Source organism: Mirounga angustirostris, unplaced genomic scaffold (assembly GCF_029215605.1).
Source record: "Mirounga angustirostris isolate CCGP_5_RB_7025 unplaced genomic scaffold, mMirAng1.0.hap1 SCAF_3, whole genome shotgun sequence".
NCBI lineage: Eukaryota > Metazoa > Chordata > Mammalia > Carnivora > Phocidae > Mirounga > Mirounga angustirostris.
The window spans coordinates 97,716,114-97,737,835 of record NW_026991711.1 but is presented as its reverse complement, the minus strand read 5'-3'; the positions used below and the strand labels follow the sequence as shown (position 1 = coordinate 97,737,835).

General features: G+C 35.9%; 1 protein-coding gene and 1 non-coding gene across 2 annotated transcripts in view; both read left to right on the top strand.

Annotated features, from left to right (window-relative positions):
- DPP10 (dipeptidyl peptidase like 10) overlaps positions 1-17,678 on the top strand; it is a 131,447-nt gene extending 113,769 nt beyond the window's left edge. The window contains exons 15-19 of the mRNA XM_064586433.1: positions 8,789-8,888; positions 9,142-9,200; positions 9,314-9,386; positions 13,676-13,749; positions 15,572-17,678. Coding sequence (XP_064442503.1) covers positions 8,789-8,888; positions 9,142-9,200; positions 9,314-9,386; positions 13,676-13,749; positions 15,572-15,706 — 441 coding nt within the window. The 3' untranslated portion in view covers positions 15,707-17,678. The remainder of the gene's footprint in view (positions 1-8,788; positions 8,889-9,141; positions 9,201-9,313; positions 9,387-13,675; positions 13,750-15,571) is intronic.
- LOC123839997 (U6 spliceosomal RNA) lies at positions 14,441-14,545 on the top strand. The gene has a single exon (XR_006789831.1). It is a non-coding gene; the product is annotated as a U6 spliceosomal RNA (small nuclear RNA).
- Positions 17,679-21,722: the final 4,044 nt, after the last annotated feature.

Below are 21,722 nucleotides of genomic sequence, written 5' to 3'. Positions count from 1 at the left end.
TTTATATGTATATAAAGTACATATTTATACATATGTGTATATTATGTGTTTGTATTTGTACATATAATTTCTTCACTTTACTATGATATCTCTGTACTATTCTTTAAAATGTAATATTATAATTAATACTATACACATTCTGTCATTTATTAATCATGAAACTATTATCTAATTGGCGCTGGTATTAGAAGTAGAACAACAACTGAACAACAACAAAAAATTCTGTTTTCATAAAGCTTATCTTCTAGAAAGGAGAAATAGATAAACACATACATTAAAAACATAGCTTCATATAGCAGTACGTCTTATAAGGAAAACAAAAAATAAGTAGACAAAAGTTAACTCTAGGAAGGGCCAATGTTATTAGAATTAAGTGGTCAACTAAGGTCCCTTGGATTAAGTGGTATTTAGGCTGATAACTAAATAACAAAAGGGAGCCAGTCCTATAAACCTCTTGAGGCAGGGTGTTCCCTATAGAAGGATCAAGTACCACAGCCTTGGGGAAGACGGACAGGGCTTAGAAACTAAAAGATGACCAATATGCATAATTATGTCTTTAGTGTTTTCTGCATGATATTTATTTCTCACTGCCATAATTTTTATGTCAGTTTCAACATCATTTTCACAGTAGGGAAACAGACTCCATATAGATACTTACTAGTCACCTAGTTTATCTGTATCACGAGGCTAGACACCACACAGACACTAAGATGAAAGGAAGGAGATCTGGTACTATTTTAATTTAGAGACAAAGCAAATTATTGTTGTTCATGGATTTAAACACAAAATATGTTTTACTATCCATAAATGAACCCAGAGATACATGACAGGAATATCTGATCATCTTACTGGAGTATAAATTTTACTGGTGTTCACTGACAGGTATAAGAAAAGCTGTTTAACAAATGAGTAACATGTAAATCAGCACATATTCTTCCCTGACTTCAGATACCTGCAGTGCATCATGTCTTTGCTTTATTTTATTCTTGTTCTCAGTAATACTCAAGAGATCAATAGGGACAGTGCTCCTCTGACATAAGTACAAACAAATAAATGAAAGCCCATCGCTAACAATAAAGATATTAGTGAAAAAAATGGAAATGTCTAAGAAAGTGATCATTCCACAAAAATGGAAACTCCAGACAAATTAACAAGTGCATAAAGCAAAGTCTTATCATATGCTACAGCATGGATGAACCTTGAGGACACTGTGCTCAGTGAAGTGAACCAGTCACAGAGGGACAAATTCTGTGTGATCCCACTTACGTAACTTATCTAGAGTAGTGAAATACATGAAGACAGAGAGTGGAATGGTGGTTGTCAGGGGGAGGGGAAAAGGAAAGTGGACTGCTTAATAGGTAATAGAATTTGAGATTTGCAAGATGAAAAAGTTCCAGGGATCTGTTTCACAATAATGTGAAAACACTTGACACTACTGAACTGTGCACTTAAAAGTGGTTACTTTGGTAAATATTATATGTTTCTTACCACACACACATAAAAAAGTGCATATAGTGGAGAACACTTTATTCTTTAACGGTCCTGATACATGTAATAATTATGAAGGACTTACGGCTTATCTATTTCAAGGCTCTACTCACTACACACATAAATTAGTCTAAAAGATCAAATGAGCTATACAAACGTTCATTGCTACAGACATTTAGATTCCGAAGGTTGTGAAATGACTCACAGAGAAAGTGGAACTTTTACTGGATGGTAAAAGTCATTCAGCAAGGAGAGGACAAGGAGAAGGCTTTCATATAATGCCCAGTGTCAGCAGGGAGAGCATAGTTGAGGAACATAAATAAAGTGATTGACTATAATTAAGGCTCACATAAAGGAATGAGAGGTGACAACATTGAGAGTAAATCTGGGCACAGACTTCAGGGAGTCCTTCATATTAACAAAAAGTTAGATTTTAGTCTGCAAACAGGAAAAAATAAAGTTCAAGGCCTCAGATTTAGAAGTTCAAAACCCCATATTTATCACTTTATTAGGGAACTGATGAGCCTCAGGTAACTGACTCTGGCAATCTAAATATACAAAAGACATGGGATATAAACAAATGAAACAATTAGATTTTACATGGAAAAAATATCCCATTTCAATTAAACAAATATGAGTATCTGTAACCGAATTATAATTTAGAAGTTAGCTTTCTGATCATATAAAGGAACGCTGTTAGCTTTAAGACTCTATAGTTCTTATATTTTTTTTTCTTGGAATGTACTTATTTCATTCCAGTGTCAAATTAAGTTATCTTAAACTCATAAAATTGGTTAGGGAGTAATGATCTTGCTTTTTAGGAATTAGATTACAAAGCTATATGAGGCTTTGTTTTCTTTGTTGGAAATATTTAATGTTTAAATTTATTTAATCAATACAAGAATATTAAGATTTTTCCATTTCTTCTGGAATCAGTTTTAGTACTTTTAAAAGAATTTTTAAAAGTTTTTTTACATTTTTACATTTTACATTTCATATATTTTTAAAGAGTGTTGTCGAAGCATAGTATATATTCTATTATATGTTTAATCATTTCACTAATGGGGGTAGTGCCCCATTTGACGCCTCATTTGGTTTATGAGTGCCCTTCTGCCTTTGCTAGAGCACTTCCTCTTAATTGCTCTTATTCCCCCTGCTTGTCTCTCTTCCATCTCCCCATCCTTAACTCTTTTAATGAACCATATTTTGGCTTAGTCATTCTCAATTTGTCTTTTCTATTTCACTAATTTCTACCCTTACTATCCTTATTTTAGTTCTTCTACTTTTTAAATCTATTTTGTTCTTAAATTATTGACTTGAATGGCTAGGTTATTAATTTTCAGCAGCCTTCCTTTGAGTTATGAAATCCCTTTGCATTACTCCCTTAGGTACTTCCCACTAGTACTGATAGGTAGTACTTTTTTTTAAAAAAACTTCATATCGTTATCCCCAGAACCTAACCTAACCTCAAATATATAATAATTCTTATGTTCATTTTCTCATTATAAGTGTTAAAGCTAAGAAAACTAGAAAATTTTCTGACTTTCATTAAAAAAAAAAACCAACCTAATTACATGAATTGAGTAGGTGGCAAAATTCAAAACCTATAAACATCATATGTAGAACTGATATTGCTATGATTACCAGGCTACATCAATGGGGAATAAAATTAATTAATTTCACAAACATTTATCAAATGTCTACTATGTGCCTACTACTTTTCAAAGTGCTGGACATATGGCAATCATACACATACGTACGTACAGACACACACACATACACACACACACACATTTTGGGGGAATTTTTAGTTTAGTGAGGAAAGAAACAAATTTAAAAAATCAGTAAAGTATATAAAATGTCAGTGATAGAACAATTAAGGAAAATTAAGCAGAGAGGAAAATCGGGGCCCAAGATTAAGGAAGATACAGCAATTTCCATTTCTAAGACAGGAAAGATTTGACTAAGAAATCACATTTAACCTAGGAAAAGGGAATTTGAGAAGGCAAGAAACATGGATATCTGAGGAAGGTTAAAAAAAAAAAAGTACAAACATATGCATTAATATGGAAGCTTGTTAAAACCTGACTTAGGGGGTACCTGGGTGGCTCAGTCAGTACCAAAAGCATCTGCCTTTGGCTCAGGTCATGATCCCAAGGTCCTGGGATCCAGTCCTGTATCAGGCTCCCTACTAAGCAGGGAGTTTGCTTCTCCCTCTCCCCCTCCACCCTGCTTGTGCTCTCTAATAAATATTAAAAAAAAAAAAAAAAAAAAAAAAAACAGAAAAAAACTAGGGAGGTAATTATTACTTATAGTTTTATATACTCTCAATTGAGATAGGGCTTGTTAGTGGCAGTCACTTTTAAGGTTTAAAGCTTTTAATATATATAATATGAAGGATACAAGATGGGATTGTAAGAATTGTGATAAAATGTTTGTGATAACATTAAACAAATTAAAAAGATTTAATGTAAAATAATACAATGCAATAAATTGTGTTACTCATAAGTAGTGTGTTTTTATTTCAAAATATCGTGTGCCATAAGTGATGTGGTTCACAAAGAATCTTAAGTCTAAGGCTAGGAAAAACCTTTTTCTCAGTTCTGTATTTCTTTTTGACTGTATTCATCAACTTTCGAGTACTCAAAAAAGTCACTTAACGAATATCTGAAAACACATGATGAAGATATGTTTTCAGTAAAATGGTTATTGCAGACCCCACCCCCTGGCTCCTCTATGTCCATCTATCTATTGGATTCAGTTTCTTCTATCATGGGTACAATATAACTTTTTTTTTTTTTTAAGATTTTATTTATTTATTTGAGACAGAGAGAATGAGAGAGACAGAGAGCACATGAGAGGGGGGGAGGGTCAGAGGGAGAAGCAGACTCCCTGCCGAGCAGGGAGCCCGATGCGGGACTCGATCCTGGGACTCCAGGATCATGACCTGAGCTGAAGGCAGTCGCTTAACCAACTGAGCCACCCAGGTGCCCCACAATATAACTTTTTTAAGATAAAATATTCTCAGGAAATATTTAGGTCCACTGAATAAAAATTTTTAAAAGATAAATCTGTTAAAATTGTATAAGTAATGCTAAAATGCTATGCAAATGGAAAGGATGTAACAGTGAATGGAAAAATGTGATTACTGAGAAACCAATAAAATGACAGCACAATTGAACAGAAAAGCCTATACCATTAACTATTTTTGATTTGTATCAAATAAAAAACACCCTCCAATTGACTAAGTCAGTATGATGACCCACAGTTTCTGGCATCTTCCTCTTGGACAGGAGTTGTTTTAAAAATTAAAATCACCATCTTCTGTCTACCTAGAACTTACATCCGATTCCTACCCTTGTCCGGGATATATTTTCTGAGAACTCCTTAATGATCTACTCTTGCATTCAGTGAGTAAATATAAAATAGTACAGAGGAAGGTGGGCAATTAAAATTTAATTTATTCTAATGCCTCCCAGTGTTGATTTTCATTTAAAAATAGAAGTTATTTTGCTGAAATAAGTCAAATTAAGGCAGCATTTTGGATTAGGTTTTTGAATGCTATGGAGAGAATTTTATTCAACAGCTTTCACTATCATTAAATCTTAAAGAGTATTTATCTTCATTAATCTCAAATTTTCATATAAAAAATAGTAAAATGCAACTCTTTATGCAGCAGCAAAGATTTACAACCCTAGTTTCACTTTAAAATCACATGGAAAGCTCCACAGCCCATTCTCCACAGACTAAGTTGTTTCAGAGAGCGTTGAGATATATGTTTAAATCTCCACTGGTCTAGGGAATGCTGACTGAAGCTAGGGAGATGTTTGGGTAGGTATATTTGTTAATATTATTATAGCATAAGAACTTATTATTTAAAATGTGGAAAAATAATTTCCCTCTAGGCATTCCCTGGGAGTTTGTTAAAAATGCAAAATCTTGGGCCCCACCCCAGATCTACTGAATTAGCATAACCCACATTTTAAGAAGATCTCCCAGTGATTGGAATGAACTTTGAAGCACTGTTCTAGAATCTGCCCTTCCTTTGGAAGACACCATTCTACTTAGTTCCTGGAGATAATCAGACTGAGATTTATGTGAAACAGAGATAAAAAACATAATACCAATTTATTATTTTCTATTATTAAATTGTGATGTACAGTTGTTCTATGGATTGGAATATTCAGCTGTTCTCTCAAAGTCATCAGGTTATATGAACAACCAAAATCATCATCAGTTGAAAAGTCTGCTCTAATTAGAACCAGAAAAGTTACCAACTGAGATGTGCATTTTTCACTGTGGGAACAGTGTTGCCCCATGGGAAATACCTGAAACCTTCTGGCTACAACACCTTGGTCTTAACTCCGTGTCCATGAACGTGGGACAATACACTGGAAAAGCTCCCTTTAAGGACAGAACTTTTAGGGGATCTCTACACTTTTCTTCTATAATAGCTATTTACTTACTTTGCAGAACTCATCCCACCCTGCATACTTCTGAAGGGGAGCAGACTATGCCTCTTTGGCATAAGGATTTTTTTGAGCTGATTATTTTAAGAAACAGCAGACACAGGAGAAGCTTTGGAAACAGAATAGAAATTAGTCTTTTGTAAGAGACGTTTACATTTATAAAAGAAATCTCCATTTGTGTCTCCCTCCCTGTACCAGGATGAGAAGGTTGACTCTAAATCATAGGAAACTTTTATTAATGGAGAAGGCACTGACTCCAAATTGGATTTAAATCTGCCTAACAAAGCTTAACCTTGATTATAGTTCTTTTCCTGGTAACCTCCCATAACTGAGCTCCCTCCAACATCTTTCTTTTGTCTTTGGCTAAAGATGGTATTTGAGGTTTGCCTTGGGCCACCTCAAGGAATTATTCAGTTTCACTGGATATCTCCCATGTGTATGTGAGGTATTCATGTTAATAAACTTTTTTTTTCTTGATAATCTTTTATTACAAGGCATGTCAGCCGAGAACTCAGAAAGAGAGAGGGAAATTATTTTTCTTCCCCCCTCCCCACTTCTTTCTTTAGATGCCTTCACACTTTTAAGGCTAATGCTTCGGAACTTTGCTGACCTAAGGATATTTTTGTATCTTTCAAAAAGAATGAATAAAGACACTCTGTGGTGGTTTATCTCTGTAAAGGATAATTTTATTTCCCTCATTTACCAATTGGTGAAGAAGATTTGCTCAAGCTTCTCGATACTAGCTAAATGTTTCAGTACTAAATTAACATATGCAAAGGAAGAAAAATAATTTTCCTTCTATCCTTCTGAGCTCTTATCTGAGACCCCTGTAATAAAAGACAGATTCACAAAAGAAAAACAAACAGAAGTTAATTGACATACATACATGAGACATACGCAGGGAAAAGTGAGTAATTCTCTGAGGTGGGCTTAAAATTCAGGCTTAAATAGCACCTTAATAGGAAAAGGAGAGCAGGATATAGGCCTTTTAGGAGAGTGAATGATTGTTAGGTAAGAGGAATGGGCCCTTAGAAGAATAGATGGGAAGGGTAATAGTTTATGACAGTCTCTCTAGGTGTGCTGTGGACTTCTAGTGACAAGAATCAATCTTCTAGGGCGCCTGGTGGCTCAGTTGGTTAAGCCACTGCCTTCGGCTCAGGTCATGATCCTGGAGTCCCGGGATCGAGTCCCGCATCGGACTCCCTGCTCAGCAGGGAGTCTGCTTCTCCCTCTGACCCTCCCCCTTCTCATGCTCTCTCTCTCTCTCACTCATTCTCTCTCTCAAATATATAAATAAAATCTTAAAAAAAAAAAAAAGAGTACTAAAAAAAAAAAAGAAAAGAATCAATCTTCTAGGTTGATGAAATTCCCAGGGAGGGATCTATGACAACTGAGTTCCTTTTGGAGGATCCGTCTTTAGGCAGATAAGTGGAGTTCAGAGAAAGCCTTTCCCTGCATTTGCTCTTTTCCAAGTGTCTGCAGCTCAAAATAATCAATAGGCCAAAGTGGCATATTCTGCTACTCTTCACATAGGTTCGTTCAGACACTTAAGTAATCTTTGCAATTGGGACTTTGATGTCAATCATCCCACTTTTAAAAATAATGTTCCAAATAAGCATAAATGAAATTCTGTATTTCTCATCTCAAGAATTTAGTGAGAATAACAGATTCCTATCGCATTGGACCACACTAATGTCATCTGGGTAATCTTTCAAAAGTAGACCTCATCATGAACCAATTGCATCAGAATTGCTGAGGCTAAGTCCTGGGTCTTAATTTTTTTTTTTTTTTTTTTTTTTTAAATATCTCCCAGGGTACTCTGATGTCCAGCAAGATGAACATTGCCCAGAGCCCGGCTAAAAATTAATTTCTAAAATGAATATGTAACTCAGTAGGTCATGCCCTTAGCCCCAATCTACTAAATTGTTAAAATCTCCTCTGGAATTCTCCCGGTCAAATCATAGGCTACAAAAGAAAACTGGAGGGCGCCTGGGTGGCTCAGTTGTTAAGCGTCTGCCTTCGGCTCAGGTCATGATCCCAGGGTCCTGGGATCGAGTCCCACATTGGGCTCCCTGCTCGGCAGGAAGCCTGCTTCTCCCTCTCCCACTCCCCTGCTTGTGTTCCTGCTCTCTCTGTCAAATAAATAAATAAAATCTTAAAAATATATATATAATAAAAAAAAGAAAACTAGACATCTTTATTTTTTTAAGAATTTATAATTAAATTAGTTCAACAGCATTGCAAGATAAATTCAGATATTTAAAATTAAATTTAAACAATAATCCAACTCATGTAACTAGCAACATTATCAACCTCACTTCCTTCAAATATTTAGGTGTGTGGAACTGAAAGCAGAATCTGTATTTGCGATAATAGATTTTAAATATTTAATTCTCCTTTCCTAATTCTACATAACTATCATTATTAAATATTTCACTAAATGTATATATGTGATTTGCTGAAAATGATATATGATTTAATAAGTGCTGTATTTCCTTACCTTTTAATTATTTGGAGTTATTCCCAGATATACCACATGAAATCAAAGAGCAAACATTGGACAATGTTGATATATAATTGATTTTCTATTTTACCTAAAGTTATTCAAATAGCGTGTTATATAAAAACTTAAATTCTTTTCAAAATTTTCATCTGTACAAAGTGATCTTAGTGTATTCTTTTCTCAGGTCTGGGACATTGTAAGACATTCTATTATGTATATTACCAGTGATCAAAAGCTAAAAATATCTCCAAGGATAACTGATACAAACACTCTCACTCTCTCTCTCTATATATATATACATATATATATATACTTTTTATTTTGCCAGGGGTATGGTGGCTATATTGCATCAATGATATTAAAATCAGATGAAAAGCTTTTTAAATGTGGATCAGTGATTGCACCCATCACAGACTTGAAGTTGTATGGTGAGTAATTCCTACAGATTGACTTAATATAACATATTGATTTGTAAAAAAGAAAATCCCAATGCAGAAGAGCTCAATTGAGCTCATTTATCATGTGTTATCAGAGAGGTTTTCAACTGTTTATCACCTTCCTGATTCAATCAGTTTTACTGGAGCATGACGATTAAATGTGAAATGTAGAAATTAAATAATGAAATACACTAGTCAAATGGTTTCTAGTTTATTCTTAAATTTCTGTTTTCTTGGGTCCCAGCCTCAGCCTTCTCTGAAAGATACCTTGGTATGCCATCTCGGGAAGAAAGCACTTACCAGGTAACAAATTTAAAATAATGAAGAAAGAAGAGTATATTTGTTCTAAAAATTCAGTCAAATTGCAAATACAGGTAGATCTATATATACATAGATATTTGTGCTTTCCTTTATAGGCATCCAGTGTGCTACATAATATTCATGGCTTAAAAGAAGAAAATATATTAATAATTCATGGGACTGCTGACAGTAAGTATTGTATTTGCTGCTGCTGTTTTGGGGTCTGACCTTGAACAAAGGGGTACATCTAAGAACTTGCTTCCAAGGGGCCCTGTAAACTTTTTGAAGAAGATAGCAGAGGATAGTGGCACAAAGAATCCAATGTATAATAGGAAGTTAGAAGAAGGATGTCGGGACCAAGAGGAAAGAAGCTGTGAGCCTCGATGGCAACGCCATCCAACAAAACTTTCTGGGATGGTGGAAATGTTCCATATTTACGCTGTAGAACACTGTAGCCACCAGCCACATACGGCTCTTGAGTACTTGAAATGTGTTTAATATGATCAGGAACCGAATTTTAAATTGTTTATTTCTAATTGATTAAAATTTTAATACCCACATATGGCTAGTGACTACCACTGTGGGGTGTTATTCAGCACACTTCAAATCGAAAGTAACTTTGAAAAAAGCAGGACAGCAAAAAGATGCCAGCACAGAGAAAATTCTGATAGGATCACTCACAGTTAAAACAAAAACCTTTTAAAATGCTTGTTTATGTCACTTCCCTTTTTTTCATCACTTTAAACATTGGAGATGGATGTGATTGATATTACTAGTAATAAATATAATTTTATATTCACTTTGAAGTGTTTAGGGGTCAAAGAATATATATACATATATATTTATGTGATACTTTACAACCGAGGACCGAGTATTTATAGCCCCATTCACAGATGAGAAAAATCAATTTCAAGGGAGTCAAAGCCTTGAATCAGTATGTCCTAACATCTGAACTTGTTTTTGTTGGTCCATCCTGTCCTGCCTCAGTAGTTTTACCTCATTTCACAGAGAATATCACTAAAAAGGTCTTAATAGCAAAGATGGTATCAGCTCTTTAACTTAACTTTACAGCATGCCAGGTCATTATTAGAGTTTAGATCAGTACTTATGTACACACACACACATATAGGGTGTAGATATGTATATATGTTAATATACAGTGTATGTATATACAGAGTGTATGTGTGTGAATAAACAGGTAAATGGGAGAGAAGAGACAAAAATCCTCCTAAGGTAGAATTTCCAAATTTATGTAGATACACACCCTCAAGGAGGCAAAGCTTAACTTTCTTCTTCCCCTTTCAGAATGGGTTGCACTTAGTGATTTGCTTCTAAAGAGTACTGTATGGAAGGGGCGCCTGGGTGGCTCAGTCGTTAAGCGTCTGCCTTCGGCTCAGGTCATGATCCCAGGGTCCTGGGATCGAGTCCCGCATCCGGCTCCCTGCTCAGAGGGAAGCCTGCTTCTCCCTCTCCCACTCCTCCTGCTTGTGTTCCCTCTCTGTGTCTCTCTCTGTCAAATAAATAAAATCTTTAAAAAAAGAAAAAAAAAAGTACTGTATGGAAAAGGGAAGAAAGAATAACTTTACAATGGAGAAACTTAATATCATCTCAGCCAGGTGATCAAGGTTAACATCAACAGTAACAAGTCATGTTGATGGTATGCACCCTTGATACCACTTTATGAGAATGGCATTATCTCTATATGGTCTTGTCCCAAAAACCCTTAACCTCAGTCTACCCATGAAAAAAACATCAGACAAACCCAGATGAGGAATATTCTAACCCATACTGCTCAGAATTGTCAAGGTCATCAAAAACAAGTCTGAAAATTTCTCGTAGATCGTAAGAGATTAAGGTGTCATGATATCTAAATGTTTCTTCCTTGTAACAAATGGACCATAATAATGTGAGTTGTGAGCAATAGGGGGAACTGGGTAAGCCATCTACATGAACTCTCTCTACTGTCTTTGCAACTTTTTTGAAAATCTACAACTATTACAAAATTTTAAAAAATAGAACTTAGATGATGCCATACCTGTGTTGGATGAAACATTATGTAAAAGAGAATAAACATTTTGATGGACATTAGAATCTTGTTCTAGGTATTAAGATCTTAGTAGTAACAAAAAATAGAAACTAAGTACTGAGTATATTTCAGAAAATGTGCCAAAAGCTTTTAATGTTATACTACCTATTTTCACAAAAATATTGGGCAGCAGGGCTATTATCTTGTTTAACTGATTGGGAAAATAAATATTATGGAATTTATATAACTTGCCAAAAATCATACAACCACTAATTCAAAGAAAGGGGGTTGGAATCTGGCATGAAGGCTCTTTTTCATTGTGCTCTGAAGCTTCAACTGTGAGAATAAATTATATTTGAGGTTAAAGTATTTCACGTCTGGCCATTACCCTAGAATATATTAGTGCTATTCAAATTTCTCTGTCAATATGTTGCAGCTATTAAGGTAAATCATGTTCTTCCTACCTCACTTAGGCACGGATCTGGTTCTTCACCCACTGATAATATGCAAGCAGAGGTTCAGCACTGGTCACTTCAAAGGAAAAGCACAAACACATGCACACACATACACCTCATATGGATCTGGCAGATTATAGGTGCTCAATGACCTTATAATACTACCATTATTAATATCATCATCAAAAACAACCAGCAAATTAGTTCACTAAGACAATTATACCTTTAATGTTCCTGTTTTAGGAAGTAGACAAACAACAAATATCAACAGGCTTCATACCAGAAACTAAACAGAAAAAAAAATCCAACTAGGGGCGCCTGGGTAGCTCAGTCATTAAGCGTGTCTGCCTTTGGCTCAGGTCATGATCCCAGGGTCCTGGGATCGAGCCCCGCATCGGGCTCCCCGCTCGGCCGAGAGCCTGCTTCTCCCTCTCCCACTCCCCGTGCTTGTGTTCCTTCTCTCGTGTTGTCTCTCTCTGTCATAAAAAATCTTAAAAAAAAAAAAAAAAACTATGCTTTTGTACATTTATCTTTTCAGTTCCATCCATGAAGAGAAAGTCTGGAGTCCCTTTCAATTTTTTTTTTTTTTTTTTTTAAATAACAAATGAGCAATATAAGGGGTCATTTTACCTTAGTCACTGCCCCAACTTATCAGCATTTCTCATAACTTACATTTACTCAGCAATTTGCAAATTTATTTAGAAGTAACATGGTAATACTCCCATGGAGTACAATAGGAAGATGTTGAAAGGATCTTGGGTAGATTTTAAAAAAAATTTAAATGATCTTTGGAATCTTTTATTGTCTGCTATGTGGTAGGATTAACTAGTGTCACAGCTAGTCTGACAAAGACACTTAAAAAAAGGTTGGCTTAAAAGTTATTTACAGGGGTCTGGGTGGCTCAGCCAGTTAAGCGCCTGACTTCAGCTCAGGTCATGATCCTGGGGTTCTGGGATCGAGCCCAGTGTGGGCATCTGCTTCTCCTTCTGCCCCTCCCCTTGCTCGTGCTTGTTCTTTTCTCTCTCTAATAAATAAAATCTTTAAAAAAAACAAAGTTATTTACAGAAATTTGAAGATGCACAAAGTATAGGAATAAATAGCCAGGCAACATATGAGCAAAGTGCTGTACAAAGAGATTTGAGTGATTCATCCAAGACTTCGTAGCTACTTAGGGCAGTTCTATTCAACCCTGGTCTACTGTGCTGCATACTTCGGAGTTTTGGACCTCAGGTTCAGGCAGAGAGGGAAGCTAGAAGGAAACAGAAGAAACCAGTATGATCCACATTAAATACTGAGCCCTTCAATAACAAGATGTAGACTAATTTCTCAACATGGTGTAGTTTTTTTTCTCATTTAAAATAAAACAGAATGTCAGTATCTAATGGAGACTGAGCCCCAGTAATGCTCAGAAAGGAACAGAAAGATGGTTTGCTATATTACTATGCAGATAGGCATTCACTGCATTAAAATTGTTATAATTGTGTAACATATGTGAACAACCAGAAATAACAGATGATAAAATAAACTTAAATACTATCTTGTACAATCAGCAGAGCCTTAGAAGTAGTTTCTGTTTCAGTATTTTTTTTTATAAACCTTAAAGTTTCATCAGCATTGTATCTTACTGATTTTCAAGTGACTGCCAGGTATCAGTCTTTTATTTTATTTATGTTTTTAAAGATTTTATTTACTTGAGAGAGAGAGTGAGAGAGAGAGAGCATGAGTGGGAGAAGGGGCAGAGGGAGGGGGAGAAGCAGACTCCTGACTGAGCAGGGAGCCTGATGTGGGGTTTGATCCCAGGACCCTGGGATCATGACCTGAGCTGAAGGCAGATGCTTAACTGACTGAGCCATCCAGGCGCCCCATACCAGGTATCAGTCTTTAAATGTGCAATGTATGTAAAGTATAATACTTAATTTCTTGAAAAAAAATGATATAAAAAGTTCTAATTCTAATAAATGCATTTCCATCAAATAATAGAATTTAATTTCTTACAGCAAAAGTCCATTTCCAGCATTCAGCAGAATTAATCAAACACCTAATAAAAGCTGGAGTGAATTATACTATGCAGGTAAGTCACTTTACTTTTTCATAAGGCTGTTTTCCCCACCTTGGTTTTTCAGTTATGAGATATAGAACACAGCTTCTGTACTACTCCATCCCCCTTGCTATTATTTTTTAACTGTGATTTTTAGGTACCAAAGATTGTGAGTTTTTTTCCTAATGCTGAGAAGCTCATGCTTTATGTGAATTGCAAAAACTTTCAAGAATGTCTTTTTCTTCTCAGACTTTTATTTCTATCACTAATAATGAATTGTTTTTAAAAGAGTCATGTTCCATTTCCCTCTAGTACCTTCATTTTTCCCTCACTTTCTATCACCTTTATCATAAAAGATAGGGAAAAAAGTGGTTTGAAGCGATATTGAGAAAAAAGGAGAGAAGAAAACATTTACATCTGTGCATTCAACCACATGTAGTGAATAGTACCAAAGATTTACTTTATGGTCATTATGGTAGGTGGGTAAGACAGACTTTACACCTTTGAGAACTTTCAGTCTGAGGAAGGAGTCACAGAAGGGAGGAAAAAAAAAAGCGATTTTAATTTCTCAGCATTTGAAAGAACCAAAAGTAGTTCAACTTATCTATAAGCACAGGTACCAGGGTCAGAATGATGAATGAAGAAGATGTAGAAATAAACAGTAATAGATCATGCCACAAACAATGTGAAGGAGTAGGGGGCTTTATTTAGATCATTGAGGCAGGTGTTCACTTTGGCAGCACATATACTAAAACTGAAACGAAACAGAGAAGATTAGCACAGCCCCCACACATGGATGACACACATTTGTGAAGTGTTCCATATTTTTTGTATGGAAATATGTTCCATATTTTTGTATCAATTACAGTGTTGTACATCTGAAAATAATGTAACACTGTATGTTAACTGGAATTAAAATAAAAAGTTTGAAAAAGAATTTAAAAAAAGAAAAAATAAAAGTGATGTCATCTTAATAGTAAAAAAATTAAAATTAAAAAAATTAAAGAAATAAAAACTTTATACCCAGGAATTGACAAATACCTGTCTTTGTAATTTTAGAAACAAACACTTATGTCATTTATATTAGAGGGGACACTGTCAAATTAAAACTTATACCAGACAAGGTTAAACAGACAAGGCAGGCTTTATTTAAGTCTATTGCAAGAGGGGAGAGAAACTAAACTCTGTTGAAACACAGGGCTGGGGAGTTTACAGTAACTGGGGCGGAGGGAATCATAGGCCATCTGCGGTGGGTAGTTCACCTTACCAAATGGAAAAGTAAACTTCCTGTTTACGACAGGAGGTAGTTTTACAATGTGGAGCATGCGTTCTACCCTCCCACAGGGAGGGCTGCTCTCCCCTTCAATATTTACATTTCAGAGAGATGGTTTTTAGGTCCTTGACAAAGACATTTCCTAAATTGTAGAACTGGCAAGACTGGAAGAAGATTTACATACAAAGGCGCAGAGAATTTACAATCGCAAGTTTTCTAAAATAGCTCTAAGAGAAGAAAGGTCAAGGCCTTAGAGTCAGGAAGAAATGGGTCTTAAATTTAGTCAAATTAAGGGGAATGTTAATGCTGTCCTGGTCAACAGGAACATAGAAAGCTCTACTTTTTCCAACCTAGTTCTAATTTAAATACATAAAAAGCTGTAGTTTGTCTCAATTATTACTACAGGATTGTAATTAAAAAAGAGAGAAAAGTTTAGCACAAAAAACCCAGAGTTAAATTAGGTTAGATTTTGGTCAGATATTACTTTCCAAAGTTCCCTTGCCACTGGGGCTAAAGGAATGAATTTTGAGGGACAGTATCTGTTTTGGTAACTTTCACTCTCTTTCCCCCTCAATATGTTAGGTCTACCCAGATGAAGGCCATAATGTATCTGAGAAGAGCAAGTATCATCTCTACAACACAATCCTCAGATTCTTCAGTGATTGTTTAAAGGAAGAAATCCCTGTGTTACCACAGGAACCAGAGGAAGATGAATAATGGACCCTATTTATATAGAACTGAAGGGGATCTTGAGGCTCAATGAAACCTAACCAAGAGACTGTAATATTGTACATGCTCCAGAATTTCAAGGGCAGCTTAAGGAGATGACACTGGAACAGCACACTCAGAGACAATGAACTAGAATTTGAATACAGATGTCCTAGTCTACTGTGTTGCCAAGGGTGCAGAACCGGTTTCTTTGTGTAAGGAAGGTTAAAGGGTTGGTTTCCTGGGAGAAATTAGTTTTGCATTAAAGTAGGAGTAGTGCATGTTTTCTTCTGTTATCCCCCAATTTGTTCTGTAACTAGTTGCTCTCATTTTAATTTCGGTGGCCACCATCATCTTTGCATATGATGCATACTTATCAGTACCACATCCCTGATCTTTGATGGCTGAGCTGCAACCTAACACCTTACTGTATCTTTACAATAAGTGCAATTCCTTGTCTATTATTATGCTTAAGAAAATACTCAGTTAATAAAAAACAGTATTTTATGTAATTTCTGTTTATAAAAAGACATTATTAAATGGGTCAAAGGTCATGTAGAAATATGGATTTCAGCACCTTCCAAAGTTCAGCCACTTATCAGTAGATACAGTATCTTTAAATCAACACACGAGTGTGTCTCAGAATATACAGACACACGTGTGCATATACAGTTAATAAATCTATCTTTACATGTTATTCATGCTACAAAGGATAAACTTCTGATGAATTAGAAGAGATGCTCTTTTACAGGCTATAATGGATGCTTTGTTTAATGAGCCAAAAATGATGAAACATTTTTTCCAATTCAGATTCTAGCTATTGCTTTCCTATAAATGTTTGGGTTGTGTTTGGTATTGTTTTTAGTGGTTAATAGTTTTCTAGTTGCAATTTAATTTTTTGAATATGATACCTTGTCACATGTAAATTAGATACTTAAATATTAAATTATAGTTTCTGATAAAGAAATTTTGTTAACAATGCAATGCCACCGAGTGCTATTTTGCTCTTTTGGTGGAGAAGGCTTTTTTTAAAACACTTGGTCATTTTACTTCTCTCTCTCAATGCAGAATCAATTCTCATTTTCATTGTAAAAGCAAAGAACTGGATTATTTCATTTGCCAGTTCCTATTTAGTATTCTGTGCCTGCTCACTTCATCTGTTACTGTTTAATTTAAATCCTTCTGGTGAGAATTAGAAATGAAATATTTTTTATTCATTGGCCAAAAAAGTTCAAACAGCAGTGTTTGCTATTTAATTTGAGTTGAAGGCACAAATGCATTAATTCTTGTGCTGTATTGACTTGCAGTAGTAAGTAAATGAGAGTGTAAAATAAACTTGACGGTATGAAGTCATGAGATTTAATTTAAGTCATGAGATTAAAGTCATGAGATTAAATTTAAGTCATGAGAATATTAAATTTGGTGACTAAAATCACTTTGGTGACTTAAGGGATCTGTCGGAAAATGTCTGAAAGTCTGTAATCGAGCTTAGAAGTTTAGATAAACCTAGGCAGTGTACTGTTTTTGTGGTTTCTCTCAAATTCCTCAGGACAGGTTGGATTCTCATGACATCAAGACACCAGGAGCAAACTCAAAAATGTCACAGAACTGCTCAGTAACTCTCCCATTTTCTTGAAGGATCAACCCCCAACTCTGGGTATTTGGAAGCATATAAATTGTTTTTTGGATATTCGACTTTTCTTCTGGATGCTTTGGAATTGTGTCTTCACTGCTCCGCTGGATTCAGTTTAAAATGGGAAAGGCTCACTTTTCTGAGAGACCCATTTCAGGTCTTTTTCAAGAATAGTAAACACATTTTTTAAAAAATAAGTTTAATGTTTAAAAGGAAAGTTTTGCCTATTTTATTAAGATGGAAATTTCTTTTTAGGCTGATTTGAAGTCCAACTGAAGCTTTTTAATCACTATTTTAAATTTCAACCACTAGAGTTTTTTATGATGCAAATAATTATGGTGTCTGAAAGATGTGGTTTTATTGAATGTCTATTTGAGCAACATTTTAAAAGCATTTACCTTTTACTGTTCATCATTTCTCTTGTTTTATTACTATTATCAATGTTTATCTATCTTTCAATTAATTTAATACAGTTTCTAATGTGAAAGACATTTGTCTGGAACCCACTTTCACCTTAAAGGCTAAATGGATCTCAAATGAAGACATACTGTTTAATAGGAAGGTGGAAATTTTTCATCTCCATGATTCTTTGAGTTTTAATCATTGGGCCACTTTAGAAAAGGGAATGCTCACCTACACAGACACCAACTATTAAAGGAATCACGTAACTGAACTTTGTCCTTTATATATTTGCCTTTGGTTATATCCAACTATTTCATGTGAATTTGTGCATTGAGGGTTTCCTAGAACTCCAGCAGCAAGCTTTTCAAGTGTGATTTGCCCTTTAAAGTTAAAAAACTCAAGATAAAATAAAAAATTCAACAAAAACAGGTAAGCAGTATCAAATCATCCATAAACACATAACTTTTTGAAACTATTTTAAAAGAGAAAAGTGTTGTTTCCTTTCTTTTTTTTTTTTTTTTTAATGTCCACTGCCTCCATTGAGATCTCTAATTCAACAGCTAGAGACTAAAGAGACCATGGGATCTGTTTGAATTTCCTGGAAACTAAAGGAAGATGCTCTTCAAAACCTGGGTCTCAAAAACAAAAACATGGTTCTCGGTTCACCCTGACAGTGTGTCTTTTCTGACTGGATGTTTAATATAGAAATTACTTTTGAGGGTCCTGCACATTCCAGTTGTAGATCTACTAGAATGAGGTGACCAGAACATTGGTCTCTACCATACAGGGAATTATTTGTCAAGCGGTAGGCTTTGAAACAGAAGAATCTGGAACTGAATTGCTCTCAAGTTTCAAAGTCATTGAGGGCACATGGTTTGTATAAAGAATCATGTATGAAATACCTCGTGTCCCTCCTCAAATGCTCTCCCCATCTTCACATCATACAGCAATAAGTAGTGCATAAATAAAACCTGACCCCTCGGCTGCACTCTCACTTTCTGTTCTGGGGATTCTCTGAAGTAACGTTAGCTCTCTACTGGAACCAACACTCATCACTTATGCATTACGAATCTACATGAGGATGTTAATACGTATCCACACTGAAACCCAGTTAATGGAAGAGAGGAGCAATTGAGTATATGTTCCCCATTTTCTTTCTCTCTCTCCCTCTCTCTCTCTCTCTCTTTCTCTTTCTTTTTAAAGATTTTATTTATTTATATGACAGAGAGAGAGAGCACAAGCAGGGGGAGCGGCAGGCAGAGGGAGAGGGAGAAGCAGGCTTCCCGCTGAGCAAGGAGCCTGATGTGGGACTTGATCCCAGGACCCTGGGATCATTCCCTGAGTGGAAGGTAGACACTTAACCAACTAAGCCACCCAGGCGTTCCCCTCCCCCCCATTTTCTTTCCTTAGAATGCCCCATGAGACTCAGCTGCCCACAGCTGACTGTGGGCAGAAACACTGTTCTGTTTGCCCCTTCCCCATTCCACTTGGCTCAGTTCCTCACTTGTATCTCCTAGAATCATTTCTCAAAATAAAATAAACATGCATCAGGCCCTATTTTCTGGGGAAAGCTTTTTGCCCACAGGAGTTTACCACAAGGATGAACAAACAAAATGAGAATAAAGAAGTGCTTCCTTTTCAGTTTAGAATAAGCTGCTTTTACCTAAAATTTCCTGGATGCTTACTAAGCACCAAGCATGTACCAAGTGTTCTACTTTTATTATCAAATTAAACTTCTCAACATGCCCTGATTCCCATTTTACAGATAAGAAAATGCAGTCTGATGGGGCGCCTGGGTGGCTCAGTCGTTAAGTGTCTGCCTTCGGCTCAGGTCATGATCCCAGGACCCTGGGATCGAGCCCCGCATCGGGCTCCCTGCTCCGCGGGAAGCCTGCTTCTCTCTCTCCCACTCCCCCTGCCTGTGTTCCCTCTCTCGCTGTCTCTCTCTCTGTCAAATAAATAAAACCTTAAAAAAAAAAAAAAGAAAAAAAGAAAATGCAGTCTGAGAGGAGTATGTAAGGCACCCACATTTTATATAACTAATGAATGAATAGCCTAAACCTAGCTCTAGCCATCTGAGAAGCCCCTGTTCTCAGCCATTCTGCTTTATAAAGGTAGGAAAGGTTTCATCTGACAAAGGATTCTGAATATTTAAATATACAGTTCCAGATATTTTTGAGAATGATTTTATAGCAATAACACTGAAAGGGAAATGATAGGCTAGTGTATCTATACCCGTATTTGAAGCTACATGGATTCCCTGATGTCAAGAGGACTTATGTAATATTTAAAATATACTTTGTTTTTGATCAGAGATACACGAGAATTATTCCCATCCATGGAAACCCTTGCCGAGAAGACAATGTCTATATGCCTAGGATATCATTAGTAAAATCCCTTGCTCTGACATTATGCCAAGAACATTCCAAAATCATTCCAAGGGGCATTCAAAAACATTATGTTGATCAAAGCACCCAGGCTTGTAAACATGAAAACTCCACCTAGTCTTCAAACATTAAAATCCAGAAAGCATGTTACAACATTTAGAGCCATAACTGGCATCCACAATCCCATTTGCAATCTGACTTAGGAAAATTGCATTACTTCCCACTTTTCTATTACTATAGGAAATAGATTTTGTTTACCACTGATCAAATCTGCTAACAGTCACTTCATTTGGCAAAATTCCAGCAATTTTGTAAAAGAGTCTGTAAATTAAAAAATCCCCTTTCTCATCAAAGACAAGGCAAATTAAAAAAAAAGTCATATCGAAGTACAATTTTGATTATTTTTCTTTCAGATTTCCAATTAAGTTTAAGATAGTCTGATACAAGTATCACAGGGTTTTGATAGAGCAGCTTGAGAAGGAAAGTCTCTAGGCTAATTATCACAATCTGTCTTCTATCAGACATTGTACCATTTTAACTAAGTAATCTTTGGCATGAGTGAAGCTTAACAATACAGAAATGCAAAATCATCAATAGAAGAGGAACTCAGATATGTTCAACACCTAGGCTTTTTGTCATATAATCTCACCGAATGCCCAAACCAACCATATGAGACAGACACTTATTTGATGAAATCAAGATTCAGAGAGGTTAAATGATTTTCTACAGGGTCACACAGTTTGTAAACGACAGAACCAGGATTTGAACACAGACCATAATGACCTCAAAGCCCTCATATGTGATAATCCTATCTATGAATTTTTTAGCTGGTAAATTCTTAAGCTTCATCATGCATACCTTTAGGTTGGATTAAACTTCCAAGTCCCTCACTATTCAGTGTTGCCACTTAGTATGTATCTGATTTCAAGTAACTCAACGCAAACTTAAAAGTGGCTGAAATATGTGTTACCCGATTATGTAGGCAGTTTGGGCATCACCTGAGAGTCTGTTAGAAATATAGACTCTTAGGCACCACCCAGGCCCTCCTGAATCGGAAACTTAATTTAACAAATCCTCAAGTGATTTGTATGCACGGTAAAGATTAAGAAGCACTGGCTTGAAGGACAAGAACCTTTATTTACTCATATCCCAAGAGAGCTAAAGTTGGGTGCTCCTAGGGGCAGTTTAACAGATCAATTTATTTGGCCCCTTCATTAGGTTCAGGATAACCGCAACTGCCCCAGACAGTATGTCCTTTCACAGCAATATCCCAGGATAGATAGGCAAGCAGTGACTATGTTTTTATCAGGAAAGGTAACTTTCTCCAGAAGTCTTAAGCAGAATTCCTTTCAAATTCTTTCATCCAGGCTTTGGTTGTAAGTATGGCAGGCTAGGAAGTTAGCTATCTGAAATTGCAATCTCCTTAGTGAAGGTGCAACAAATAAGAATGTAAGAACAAAGAGAATGGCTGTAAGACAGGTGCCCAGTGTATGGCTCTGAAGAGATAGTAAATCCTACCAAATGCAGTAAGAGACTAAATGCTGACATTTTCAGTAGAGACAGCTCAAGGCACTGAGCAGTGAGGATTGGGGAGGCGGAGGGA